The sequence below is a fragment of the Brassica oleracea genome, chromosome C2, assembly GCF_000695525.1.
Source record: "Brassica oleracea var. oleracea cultivar TO1000 chromosome C2, BOL, whole genome shotgun sequence".
Lineage (NCBI taxonomy): Eukaryota > Viridiplantae > Streptophyta > Magnoliopsida > Brassicales > Brassicaceae > Brassica > Brassica oleracea.
In genome coordinates, this window is record NC_027749.1 from 48,471,629 (window position 1) to 48,486,102 (window position 14,474).

General features: G+C 40.0%; 2 protein-coding genes and 1 pseudogene across 2 annotated transcripts; all 3 read left to right on the forward strand.

Moving 5' to 3' along the window:
- The first annotated feature begins 1,798 nt into the window (after positions 1–1,798).
- Positions 1,799–5,145, forward strand: LOC106324668 (replication factor C subunit 3). The gene is made up of 11 exons (XM_013762624.1): positions 1,799–2,036; positions 2,119–2,229; positions 2,413–2,445; positions 2,822–2,990; positions 3,404–3,585; positions 3,993–4,129; positions 4,234–4,332; positions 4,403–4,472; positions 4,565–4,639; positions 4,752–4,797; positions 4,896–5,145. The coding sequence occupies exons 1-11, from the start codon at positions 1,953–1,955 to the stop codon at positions 4,952–4,954; spliced, it is 1,065 nt and encodes a 354-aa protein (XP_013618078.1). The 5' UTR covers positions 1,799–1,952; the 3' UTR covers positions 4,955–5,145.
- A 408-nt stretch (positions 5,146–5,553) lies between these two features.
- LOC106325272 lies at positions 5,554–6,890 on the forward strand. Its single transcript, XM_013763310.1, has 3 exons — positions 5,554–5,765; positions 6,083–6,173; positions 6,535–6,890. Exons 1-3 carry the CDS (start codon positions 5,696–5,698, stop codon positions 6,662–6,664), a joined length of 291 nt encoding a protein of 96 aa, XP_013618764.1. The 5' UTR covers positions 5,554–5,695; the 3' UTR covers positions 6,665–6,890.
- Positions 6,891–9,399: 2,509 nt separating this feature from the next.
- LOC106325222 lies at positions 9,400–10,080 on the forward strand (annotated as a pseudogene).
- The last annotated feature ends 4,394 nt before the right edge of the window (positions 10,081–14,474 follow it).

The following is a 14,474-nucleotide window of genomic DNA, read 5'->3' on the forward strand; positions in this document are numbered from 1 at the left end:
ATATTTTCTCCAAGTTGTTCTGAGTGTTTCAAAGCACACATAGAACCTATCAAATACCTGCCTCCCGTCCTTCTCAACCGTTACAATCTCAGTGCTGCAGTTGTTATTAGATCTCTTTAACTCAGCTTCATAATCCCATAACTTCGCAAATTGTTGTTTTTGTGTTTCTAGCACCATGTCTAATGCAATCCTTCTTGCTTTTCTGCACTTATATATCGAAACTGAGACATTGTATTGGTGCATCAACTCATCTTTGATATCAGTGCTTCTTATTTCTGGTCGTCTTCTTGCTTCTTCTTTGAAGAGTTTCTCAATGGTACCTTGTTTCAGCATTCGCACTCTTCCTGTTGGCAAATGGCTATGAATGTCTTCATAAGCTTTAACCATCCACTTGCGAATTGGTTTCTCCAGAGAGCAATATATCCTCCACTTTCAGTTTTCATGTGTACACACAACTGCTTGCTTCGTCGACTCCCATCTATTAAGCTTGACATCATACTGTGTCTTCAAAACATACCTTAGCAACTGATCTTTGAACTCATCACCATTGTTAAATGTTTGCATAAGCCACAGGTATGGAGGCTTATCATAGTCTGCACGACTTCTCTGTGAGTTTGCTTTCTTCTTCCTTGTTGTTTTCTTGTCTTCTTTGTGAAAATTAACCCATTCTTCATCAGTTTCAACTGGAGAATCTGGATACTCATCTCCTTGAAGAGGCCTCTCATCTTCACTGTCGGTTTCACTTTCTTCAGCATGAACATGATTTAGATGTGTAGCATGGGTCTCTTCAGCCTGTGAAAACAAACGTTGGAATCAAACATCATCAGCTCCTTGACCCAAAATTTGCTCTTCATCTTCTGATTGATGACCACTTGCAACTTTTTCTTGTTCTTCTCTAATTTCATTCTCATTGGTTTCTTCTTCAACACTGGCTTCTTCTCTGTTTTCATCCTCACTCTTCTCCTCATCCTCTTTCTTCTCTTCATAGACAATGTAGAAATCAACTTCGCTAAGGACTTTAGTTTCTTCACACAACTTCTTAATCTCAACATCTTTGTCTTTGCATATTGATCTTGCTGTAGATATATCTTCATTGACTATCTTATACCAAACCTGCTCCACCTTACTCTTGATTCCTATGTCTGCAATAAAATCCTCGAAAATTGACCACGTAAGAAGATCGGGGTCGATGGACAAATCTCTGACATAAACTCCACCTGAGTACGAAAACTTCCCTCCTTTATATGACATTGAACCACCATAGCCAATGTGTATCCTCAAACTATCAATTTCACTGTAAACACAAAACAACAACTATGAGCACAAAATCAAAATAAAGCGACAACATTAACGACGGCTCCGAGTCATACCTCATCTTCTCAGGTTTCTGTTCTTCACGGAGTCACAGCTATCATCTCTGACAGAAGAAGAAGATTGTTAATTTCTTATGCTTTCGTGAAGAGAGGATTTCAGAAAGTAGGGTTTTTGATTTGGGAAAATTACCATTCTAAATGACACCGTTTTAGACAAAGATTAGTTTATTAACCATGGTTTATAACTAAACGATTAATTTAACGTTTTGTTTACGGTGTTTATAGTTTCGTTAATCAAGTCAACCGTTGCAAGTAAATTGATTACATGGGCTTTAGTAGATGTATTAAAAGACTAAAATAATTTAGAGTGCGTATTATTTTGGTCACTTTAAAACTTTGTGTATTAAGCTGGAAACTATAATTAAAGTTGTGTATCAATGTGGAATTTTCCCTGCGCATAAATAAAAATTTCGAAGTTCTATGTTAATTCTCTAACACTCTAAACGAGAAAGAGGGTTCGGTTTGTTAGGAGAGACGTTTCACTAAGAAGAAGCTGCTGAGTACGGGGGGAAGACGAAGACGAAGACGATACACGTGTTTCCATCGCCTTCCCACAAACTTCTCCGGTGGTGAGGTAACATGTTGTGGGTCGACAAGTACAGGCCGAAATCGCTAGATAAGGTCATCGTCCATGAGGATATCGCCCAAAATCTCAAGAAATTGGTACGCCTTTTTTTGGTTGCAAAGTTTTCTTCTTTTAATGTTTCGATGCAATTGATCGATGATTTTTTGATTATACTCTTAGGTAACGGAGCAAGACTGTCCGCATTTGCTGTTCTATGGACCGTCTGGCTCGGGTAAGAAAACCCTAATCATGGCGCTTCTCAAGCAGATATATGGTGCCAGTGCTGACAAGGTATTGTTTTTTTTTTATGGGTTGGGTTTGGTGATAACAAAAGATGAAGACTTTGAACCTTGTTGATGTTGAGCAAAGTGTTTTTTGGCATGTGGAGAATCTCACTAGTACTAACTCATTGTTTTCTCTTTAGATTGATGTATATATCTTGTGATTGCTACATTTTTCATTTTCGTTGTGCAGGTGAAAGTGGAGAACAGGGCATGGAAAGTAGATGTGAGTTGTTACATGGTTTTTCTGTTTTTTTACTTCTAAAGTTCTCTCTGCTTGAAATCAATATTCGTGTTGTGCCCTTGTTGAATCACTAGATGGTGTTTCGGTATCTTCTTGTACTTGTGAACGGGAGAGTTTGTGACTTATGTTTGCTATTATTTTACTTTTTGTTGGTCCTTCTTCGTTACAACATAACAATATTGTGAGAATTGTCAGTTTTGTTATCTCTAACTTTTAGTATAGAAACCTACTAAGCCAAACCCGTTGAAGTCTTGGGCTCCTTCGTTGTTGCTCTAGTACTATGTTTTACCTTGAATTATTTTCTACCTTTTAAAGTTTTTTTTTAATGGTTTTGTTATGTTATCTTTGAATATTGTAGGCTGGGAGTAGAACTATTGATCTGGAGCTCACTACGTTATCAAGCACCAACCATGTGGAGCTTACTCCAAGTGACGCTGGCTTTCAGGACAGATACATCGTTCAAGAGATCATTAAAGAGATGGCCAAGAACAGACCTATTGACACCAAAGGAAAGAAGGGATATAAAGGTAAAGAATTTGTGTTCTCCTGAATATTTCACTGCATTGTCAAGTTGTGGAGACATTTTGGATGTCTGGGTCTCAGAATAGTTGTTTGAATAGTGAGGCTTTTATAAGGGCATTTGATGTCATCTTCAATGTATATGCTGCTGTGGTTGACTTGGTCTACATTTTATGGTTCATAATATAAGTTTTCTTTTCTTTTTCATGGTCAGATTAGGTGGTTACCTCATGTTTGTAGATTTTAGGCTTCATGTTCAACTGAATGTCTTCATTATACATTTAGATGGTTCTATGTTCTCGGCGATCAACTTATCTTTAGTCTCTTACATCGTTTATTTGCCTCCATGTCCTGCCCAATTAGTTCAACTTATCTTTAGTCTCTTCATGATTTATTGGTTTTTCTTTCCTGGTTTTGGCAGTGTTGGTACTAAATGAAGTTGACAAGCTCTCACGAGAAGCGCAACATTCTCTGCGGAGAACAATGGAGAAATATAGCTCATCATGCCGTCTCATCTTATGCTGTAACAGCTCTTCAAAGGTTACAGAAGCCATTAAGTCTCGTTGTCTCAATGTGCGGATAAATGCTCCTTCACAGGAAGAGGTACATAAACTGTTTCCCTCTGTTATTTTTCGAATATTCTCTTATATAATCAGCCAAACAAATCTTCTGTAAAATGCCCATCTTAAGGAGATCAACTCATTACAGAAATTATTTCTTACATATTCATGCCCTCTTACTGTGTACTTCTCACTTAGATTGGTAAAAACACAACTTGATATACACTGAAACTTTTATCCTCTATGAGGATATCATGACTACCTATCTTGTAGGCTTTTCTGTGATGTGCAAGTTTGTTCATGTGGTTTGAAAAAATATAATTTAAAGAATATGTAGTTGCTAGCCGGAAGATGGCATAAGATTCAGTGTTTGCTTAGTTTGGCCTATGCAAAGTTTCGTGCAAAAAACTTGTATGTATTGTTTACAAAAGTGTAGCTCTATGTTTACAGATAGTGAAAGTGTTGGAGTTCGTTGCGAAGAAAGAAAGTCTGCAACTTCCCCACGGTTTTGCTGCTCGAATAGCCGAAAAATCAAACCGCAGTCTTAGAAGAGCTATTTTGTCGCTTGAGACCTGTCGTGTCCAAAAGTGAGCTGCTTCATTAACTGTATATATGCACACAATCAATGAGTCTGATTGATTCTTTTAGTTTTTTTTTTTTTTGAAAATAACTAAAATATTTTTGTTTGTAGCTATCCATTCGCAGATAATCAAGTGATATCTCCAATGGATTGGGAAGAGTATGTTTCTGAAATATCAACTGACATGTTGAGGGAACAGAGCCCTAAAAGGTCACACACTTTAGTAAATCATTTAGCTTTACAATTTGTAGTTCTAAACATCTCTTGTGTGCTTCTTCAGTTTGTTTCAGGTGCGTGGGAAGGTATACGAGCTGCTAGTTAATTGCATTCCACCAGAAGTCATACTGAAGGTTTCAAACAAAACCCAATTCTGTTTTTCAGTTTTTATATCTGTGTCCCTATCTCTTTTCTTTTTACACAAAGTTTATACTTTTTTTTTCAGAAACTTCTGCATGAACTGCTGAAGAAACTTGACTCAGAGCTGAAGCTTGAAGTCTGCCACTGGGCCGCATATTATGTAAGATTATTTGTATACCACTTTTGCCTCTTAGCTTGTGAATTTATTTCTCCTCAGCGTTATCTCAACATCTTTGCTATCATTTGAGACTGAGCTATGGTCCTTATTACAGGAACATCGGATGAGACTAGGTCAGAAAGCTATATTTCACATAGAAGGTATATAAACTCTTCATATATGCTACATTTAAAGAAAAAAAGTATATCATCTTACATTTTTTTAATGGGTGCTGTTGTTGTGTGATACACCACTGCAGCATTTGTGGCCAAATTCATGAGCATATACAAAAACTTCCTCATTTCAACATTTGGGTAGAGAAGGATGGCTGTTTTGAAAAGAGGACAAGCTTGTACTACTGTTTCTTTTTAATGCAATGACTCGATGTTCCGAAACTAAGGTTGTTCAGTGAGTTTTTGTGACTTGGATGTTCTTTGAACTTGTCTTGTTTTCAATAACTATGGAAGCCGTTTGGTTCATCAATGTCAAAATGAGACTTCTAAAAGTAATGGTATTTTAATTAACAGTGACACATGATTATAACAGGTGTTGCTTAAAAAAAGGATTAAAACATGTGATACTAGGTGCTTCCGCCGTAGTTGAAAGAAGAATGGTTTTGAATTGACTAAACCATTTTTTGACTCCTCTCAACAGTCGGTCAAGGCTTGACACTTGGATTAATTATACAACTTTCTCATTAACAAACAAAATAAAATTATAACAAGAGTTGGTCTACTAATTTTCTTCAACTTGCAAAAATTTTATACGAAAATGTTCTACAATCTTTACTTCGTTAGTAAATTTGTTATTTTCAAATTCGTACGATATTATTATTATAGTGTTAATTAAATAATCTATTAAACGAAAAATAAGTTTTATTTTAATTACAACTACGTTATCCAGCGGGAATGTAGCGCAAGTTAGCAAAATTGGGTTTCTCTTCCTCAGAATTTTCCGCCTCGGTGTTTGCTTTAAAACCACCGCCACAGGCACATTGTTTCTCTTACAATAGTTTTTTATATTTTTCTTCCGAATAATTTTTTTTTTGGTTGTTCATCAATGGCGGAATCAAAGACAAAGTTTGCAGAAATCAGGGAATGGATCGTCGAACACAAGCTTCGTACCGTTGGTAAATCATTCTCATTCTCATTCTCCTTTTTTTTTTTTAAATTCCGTCTGTTCATCAAAAATGTTGCTCCTGGGTGGTTTTGGCGTTATTATAGATCCGAGGTTTATGTAGTATTCATCTGACCTGATTTTAATATCTGGATCTGTGTTTTTTTCCCCCTAAAATATAATTTTCCTATTTGCTTGACATTGTCGGTGCTCCGATGTGCTTCGGACATTATTGGTCTCTGCGGTTTCGTAACATTCGAAACGCGTTTTTGCGTGTGTGTGTTCTGATGATATATATTTATATATATATTTTTTTTGTCTTCTTGATAGGTTGTTTATGGCTGAGTGGTATCTCTGGTTCGATCGCCTACAACTGGTCTAAACCTGGTATGAAAACCAGTGTCCGAATCATCCACGCCAGGTACCATTTATTTATTAATCAAACTTTTCCATTTGACAAATATGGTTTGATTAATCAAACATTAGCTTTCAATCATGGTTGCTTTTTTTTTTTTTTTTTTAATCTTTGTGTGTCTGCTTGAAATTCTCCAATATGTAGCATATAACACCATCCTTGCCAGTATGCCTGTTTTGTAATTGTAATTGAAAAATCATATATTGATCACAAAACATTTAGAATGTTGGAATGTATCACAAATGCTCGGTCACGCTAAGTCTTTCTTTTAATTCATCTAAGATTGTTTCCTTTAGCATACTTTTGATGATGGAGCTTTGATTCTTCTTCTACATTACATCTCTCACACTTTTTTTTCCGGATTCAGGCTACACGCTCAGGCCCTGACATTGGCCGCTCTAGCTGGAGCAGCCGCAGTGGAGTACTATGATCACAAAACTGGAGCCACCGATCGTTACCCCAAATTTCTCAAGCCTGATAACTTGAATAAAGACTAAAAAAATTCTTACCACATAGCTGATGTTGCCTAGAACTATTCTTAGGCATAATTTAGCTACTCAACTTTTTTTTTAATGTTTCTTTAATCCTTGTTCCCGTACCTTGAAATGGATTTTGAGTCTGGTTATATAGCCTCTACGCACTGCAGATTGTTTGCAAAATACGGGATGCTAATCTGTAAGAGATACACATTCAGAAAAATAATGCATATTTATATTCCGTTTTTATGAGACTTGTCTCCCTATCTCTAATTTCAAATTATTCACTACCTCTGTGTGTCCCTGGTCGTAGATTGGCGTGTGTCAGTAATACATTTAATTTATACATGAACTCAAATGTTCTTACTATGTAAACACAAATCAGATTCTATATACTTTTGGTAAAGAAAGTTTGGTTGGTTAATTGTTGATGCTAGCATATGTAAACAAGTGTCCAAAAAAAAAAAAAAAAGCATATGTAAACATATTCCCCAACTATGCATGTAATAAGCTTTTTACCAACGACCAACTACGAAACACTTAACTTGGGCTTGTCGTGTCCGGCCCATGTCTAAAAAACCCAACAATTTTGCCGTTTAAAACTCGTGAATGAGAGATGTGTAAATTGTCCCACATCGGTTACGTTAAAAGGGAAGGACTCGCTTACCGTAGTATAAAAAGAGAAGGGGAGCGAACAAGCAAATCACTTACCTGGACGGGGTCAACTCGTGATCAAGAAGACGAGTGGCCTAGGCTAGTGACCTCTATTGCACTAAGGAGGGGCGCTTAGCCTAAGGTCTCCCCAAGTGGGAGAGCCTGCGTCATTATTTGTGGCAGAGGGAGCCTGCGTTCGCGCGGCTCCCACCATTCACTCTTAGTCTAATCTTTTTTTTCTACAGTTTCAAAATTAGACAGAATTAATATGAAGTTCATTCAAAAATTATATATGGAATATAAAATTTTATTGTTACGGGTTTACTAAACTCGGCAGACCAAACCGATTCATCTGGGCATTCGACCCATTAGAATACGTGGGCCATTTCAAACGAATTGAATTGATCTCAAAACTCCAAAAAGACCTAGACGCAATTTATTCTCTTTCAAGATCAGAAGACACTGCTCGTCGTTTCGTATAACAAGTAAAGGCTCTTATCGTCCCTCCTTGTAACTTTTGAATAAATCTTTTTTTTTCCAAATTGAAATTCATTCATAACTGAAAAACGACATTTCGATACATAAACTAGAGGAGACGAAACATCCCCAGAGACAAAAGCCCAAAGAACATGCAGCTAGAACCCACACCTAGGCTACTAAAAAACCATTGAAATACTAAACTTGATAACCTGAGAAACTGAATATTCTAAGACAAAGAAGAAGATGAAACAGACCAAAGACCTTAGACTACCGGAGGCTTCAGGGGACAGCCAAACGAAACGAGGACAGGCCTCCGATCAGGATAGACCAACAACACAAGGACTGGAAGACAACCAACCCGAGAGACAGAAAAGGTCCATCCGCTAGAATTCATAACAGAGCGAGGAAATACACCTCAAACCAAACCTTTTCACCGAAGAGAAGTCGAAAGCATCACAAGGAACCTCGGGACGCTTCACTGTTGAAGAAAAAATCCATTGCCACAAACATCTCCAAGCAAAGCCAGAACCACGTAGAGAAAGTCATAACCTTGAAAGCACAACCTGAGAATTCAACAATGGAGGAGAGAATCCAAACTCGGAATAGAAGCATTTGAACATGCCACGCATACACCCAGTCGAAACAACGACCCAACAGAGAATTGAAATCTCTGAAGCCACGGTGAGCAATAAAGGAGCTAGAGTTGAAGAAAGCCCAGAAACGACGTCAGCGAAAGCACCTACAATGCTCCAGCAGCTATGCCGCACCGTCAACAGGTCCTCGACCTGACATATGGCCCCAGACTCGTCTCTGAACCCAACTCTCCAAACCAAAACCTCACCTGAACTAAGCAGAGAGCTGGAGACACTCCTCAACAAAGAGACCCAGACTAGCAGAAGACACAAAAGGGAGCGCACAGAAAATCAAATCGATTAAGCTCCAGCTACCACCACAATTGTCTTCTCTACAAAGACTCTTTCAACGGACAGAGACTCAAGATACACAAGCTACAGATCATCCTCGGAGTGGTCACAAACGGGGAAGACAAAGGCTCGAGCTTGACCGGTAACCTTCAATGTCTCTGGAACCGGTTTGAACATCTCACCACTACCGCACAGAAGCCGACGAGCCCACCACCTAGCCAATCTCCCACCGAGCCAAAGAAAATCAGAACCGAAACCAAACCATCGATTCCCCTCTTAAGCCCAGATCTGAAACCACTAACAAAAAGGATGACCTTTTCCGAAATTGAAACCTTAGATTTAAAGCCAGTGAGGATACGGGACCGCTCCCGACGGCGGTGAGAAGCACCGACCGCCGGAGCAGCAGCTGAGCAAACGAAAAAGTTCTCCTCTTTAGGATTTGACGGCGGCGCTTCTTTTTGGGGGTTTTGCTCTTTTTTCACCTTTTAAAAATGACTTTTGAATAAATCTTTCCACAGAATGTTCTGTATAATTGTTTCAAACTGCCGAGAAATTTGAAAAATGATAATTAACGATTATATATAATCTTTTGCTGCAAATAAAAAAGGGTAATTGACGAGCTTAGATTATAATAATTTGTCGTATAATTATTGCGAACGTTACGAATGGTCATACGTTTTTTGGACTGTAGTGGTGAAAATGAGTCGTGGAAGTGCAGCAGCTTCAAAGGGGAAGAAGAAGGGAGGAGTTTCCTTCACCATTGATTGTTCGAAAATGACAAGATCATGGAGATTGCTTCGTTAGAGAAGTTTCTTCAGGAGAGGATTAAGGTTGGTGGTAAAGCAGGTGCACTTGGTGACTCTGTCTCCATCAATCGCGACAAGGGCAAGATCACCGTCACCTCTGATGGCCAATTCTCCAATAGGTATAATCTTGATGAATAGTTCTGGTAATTGTTAGGTTTAAGTCTTGCTGCTAAGATCTTGGTAGAATTGAATGTTAGAATCTTGAATTTGTCTTGAGCTCATTGTTTGTTTAATGTATTTGTAGATACCTAATGTACTTGACAAAGAAGTACTTGAAGAAGCACAACGTGAGGGACTGGCTCAGAGTGATTGCAGCGAACAAGGACCGTAGCCTCTATGAGTTGAGGTACTTCAACATTGCTGAGAACGAAGAAGCTGAGGAAGAAGACTAAGACCAATATTTTTATCTTAATTTTGGTTTGATTTTATCTCTGTTTTGATAAATAGATATTATCTATTTTGATTGAAGTGATACATTTTCTTTTGTTATTGCACACTAGGAGCTTCCATGAAGAAATGTTATTCTCAGTTCTCGGACAGTATTGGGTTTAGGTTCCATTTGCTTATTATTTTGATTATTGTTCAGTACCTTAGAAACATATTGTGTCGGCCTTGACTAAATTGTAGGACTTGAGAGGGTCAAAACCAAAACAAATACTGTGGTTGATCTCATAATAGTTAGAATGTGATTGGTAGTGATTCAAAGTGTACGAACTATATATTACTAATCAAAATACAACTTCAGTTCCATGACTCCATCTATTGTCGTGTCTCTATTTTTACCGCAGCATAATTGTTAATGCAATCTTCCAATGCATGTTAACAATTGCGAGTTGAATACAATAATAGTAACAAATACTATTGAATACACAGCATTTTCACCCAGCATTGTTGGTTAAAGATTATTGCATCGTTTCAAATCACAGATGCAAGATTGTTTTTGGTATGGGGGCATGTAACCATTTTCTTGCAACTAATATTTGGTTCAGGTGTACTAAATAAATTTAACACTAATTACTGTGGAAAAAAAATACTGCAACTATTAACTAATCTATAATTAGTCAATTAGATCATCGTCCACTATCTGATCATTGGAGTTTATCTACTTCGAATGTCTGGTTTGTTTTTTTTTTTTTTGATCAAACATTCATTCATTCATTAAAGCTAAAGAGTCTTACACTCCATTGACGGAGAATTCGTTAAGCAATGAGAGGGCTGATTTTGCCACAGCATCAGCCTCCACATTACACAACCGGGGAACATAATGAAACAAAACAGAATCAAAGGTAGAGCTACAGTGATAGATATCAAACACAATTCCAAACAAAGCTGGGATGGACCTCCTTTCCTTCAGTAACTTGACCAGGGAGAGGGAGTCAGACAGAATCATTAGGACTTTAACATTTGATGATGCGGCATACATGACCGCAAAACGGATGGCGAGGGCTTCAGCCATTAACGCCGATGAGATATGACTGTGTGCGCCGCTGCGAGGACTCGATAGCGGGTAGGTATTATCACCTGAAAAGATTGCTCCGGTGCCACAATTGCCTGATCTCTGATCCCACGCTGCATCAACATTACATCTTACAGTGCGGGGAGGGCCATCGCTTAGTAAGGCAGAGTTGGGTCGGGCAGTTTGAGGGCCTGAGATAAGCTCTTGCGTCATCTCCTGGCTTTGAGCAGATTGCCACTCCTTGGCATCAGATATAGCTTTTGCAATGATTTCCATACTAGAAAAAGTCATGTTATCGAAACAGAGCTTATTACTAGCTTTCCATAGATTCCACAAGATCCATGGCCATAGGGGTACCGTAAGACCAACAGGGGGTAAATTCGTATGAAAGGGAGCATTAGAGATCAGTGATGCCATGAAGGGGGTCAGCGAGGAAGGTCGAGTAGATAACGGAGCCAGATCCCATACCAGTTTCACCACCTCGCAATTTAAGAATACGTGTAAATCATCCTCTCTTGCGTTGCACGTCTTGCAGCGAAAGGGTAGAATTCCCCTGTTTTCCAGATTGGCACTCACGGGGATAGCTCTACGGACCACCTTCCACAAAAAATCTTTCAGCTTTGGAGCGGTTTTAACGTTCCAGATGCTTTTAGTCCAATTAAAATCAAATTCAGGAGGGGCCAGATCATCAATGTTTAAGCCCGCTCCGTAACCTGTTTTCGTGGTATATTCACCAGATTTGTCCAGGAGCCAAGCTAGCGTATCTGGGGTCGGAGCACAACTCGTTATCAGACGCAGAATGACGTCTTCATACTGAGGTAAGAACCTCCTTATCTTGTCAATGTCCCATGCGTTCGAGATTGGGCAGAGGAGGTCACTTACCATGAGATTAGCTTCTGTTCTATTAGGTGGTCCTATCGGAATCATTGGAGCTTCACAAGATAACCATGGGTCGCTCCATACACGAATCTTGTCTCCGCTTCCTACTGTCCAGCTGAGGCCTTTTTTCAAGATCTCTCTCCCCGCAAAACACTTCTCCAGCCATGAGAGGCATTAGATGGTGCTTGACAATCCAAGAAGGATGAGTATCGAGCGTATTTTCCCAATAGAACCCGAGCAAGCAAAGAGTGAGGATCCTTGAGTAGCCTCCAACCCACTTTAGCCAACAGAGCATCGTTGAACGTCTCAATGTCTTTAAAACCTAGACCGCCAGCATATTTTGGTAGAGTGAGAGTGTTCCAAGCTACCCAACACATCTTACGTTTCTCCGGATTCGCATCCCACCAAAATCTCGTAAGAAGAGATTGAATTTGCTTACAGAGAGATTTTGGGAGTTTAAAACAGGTCATAGAGTAGCATGGAATCGCGGTGAGAACGGCCTTCAACAACACTTGCTTACCCGCGCCAGAGAGAAAGCGTGAGGTCCAGCTTTGGGCGTTTCGTCTAATGCGGTCTAGAATCGATGCAAAGATATCCCGTTTCTTCCTCCCGAAGTGCTCAGGTAGTCCAAGATACTTTCCTAGCCCACCTTCAGCATCAATACCTAAGGCTGCTTTTACCCGAAGCTTAACCTCTGAGGGAGTTCTAGCAGAGAAGGTAATGGCAGACTTTGAGAAGTTTATACATTGGCCAGAGAGACCTTCATATGTGCGCATTATCCTCAATAAGGTAGAGACACTAGAGGGGCTGGATTTGCAGAAAAACATAGTGTCATCCGCAAATAATAAGTGGTTAATTTGTGGGGAGCCACGGGAAACTCTGATACCCGGGAGTGAGCCGTCTAGGAGCGCCTTATCACACATGGATGAGAGAACCTCTGTGCAAAGTATAAAGAGATAGGGGGATAGGGGATCCCCCTGCCGTATTCCACAGGAAGGTTTAACTGAGCCCATCGGAGTGCCATTGATGAGGAAGGAATACGAGACCGATTCGACACAGCTCATAACCCAAGAGATCCATTTCGCATCGAAACCCATCTGAACCAGCACCGCGCGAAGGAAGCCCCATTCGATTCTATCATAAGCTTTACTCATGTCCGTCTTTACGGCCATAGAACAATATTTCTTAGCTTCTGAGGTGTGAAGGAAGTGATGGGTCTCATGGGTGATCAGCACATTATCTCCTATTGCACGACCCGATACAAAGGCGGACTGTGATCTAGAGATGAGGCCATGCAGGAGTGGTTTCAGCCTTCTTGTCAATATCTTCGCAATGATTTTGTAGTGTGTATTGCATAAAGCAATGGGGCGATATTCAGCAACCTTCCTAGCGCTTGTGATCTTTGGGATCAGTCGGACATGAGTCTCATTTTGCTGCGGGTGTAGACTACCAGAGACGAAGAACTCTCGGATGTCTCTACATACGTCTTTCCCGACGATGTGCCAATATGCATGATAGAATTTAGCAGAAAATCCATCTGGTCCAGGTGCTTTTCCACTATTGATGGAGAAGGCGGCTTCTTTTATCTCCGAATCACTCGGTATAAGGGTTAGTTGGCGGTTAGTTTCCTCCGAGACTTTGCAGCTGAGAACCCCTGAGAGATTGCCAAAATCTGTGTTGCTGTTGGTCTTAAAAATATTATTGAAATATTCTGAGATCACAGTACATATTTGCTCTTCTTCATATACCATCCTTCCCTCATCGTCCTCTATTACAGATAAGGAATTGATCAGCCGGCGTTGGCGAATTGCGGCGTGAAAGAAGTCTGTGTTACTATCCCCACTTTTCAACCATTGAATGCGACTGCGTTGTAACCAGAAGCTTTCTTCCTCCTTGTAAGCAGTTATGAGGGAGCTGGTTAGTTGGTCAATGAGTTCCTGATTCGAAGTTGCTGCAGAAAGCGCTTCTTCTAGGGCCTCTTGATTCTGGAGGATGATCTGGTTGTTCTTCAGGTTTTGTTCTCGAGCCCACTGAATAATTCCCCTTCGACAGAAGTTAAGCTTGCTGATAACCGAAGCCAAAGGAGAGCCATTCCATTCGGACTCCACCACTTCCTCCACCTCTTTCTTGTCTGTAAGTGATCTGTTGAATCTGAACATCCCTTTTCGTTGTGGTCCCGATTTGTTGAAATAAGTTACAAGAGGGTGATGGTCAGAGCCCTCGAACCTCAAGTATCGACATCTTCCCAGAGGAAAGAGCTCATTCCAAGAGCAGTTAACCATGGATCTATCAAGCCTCGATCTCACATAGTGAGTGTATCTTGTACCTCTCCAAGAAAGATGATTGCCGGAGTGCTTTAGATCCCACAGTCCATGTTGAGATATGAAAGTCCGGAAAGCAGTGAAAGACCCCTCCTAGCGAGCAGGTCCCCCCGTTTTCTCTGAGTTGTTGAGGATGTCATTAAAGTCACCGGATATAAGCCACGGTGAATCTCGGTCCCGTCCAACTTCAGATAACTTGGCCCAGAAAGTTGCTCTGTTTTCCATAGCTGGGGCTCCATAGATGAAGGAGATGAATGAGGTAACACCTTTGTGGGTAACTCTAGTATCAATGAGATTCGGAGACGATTCCAG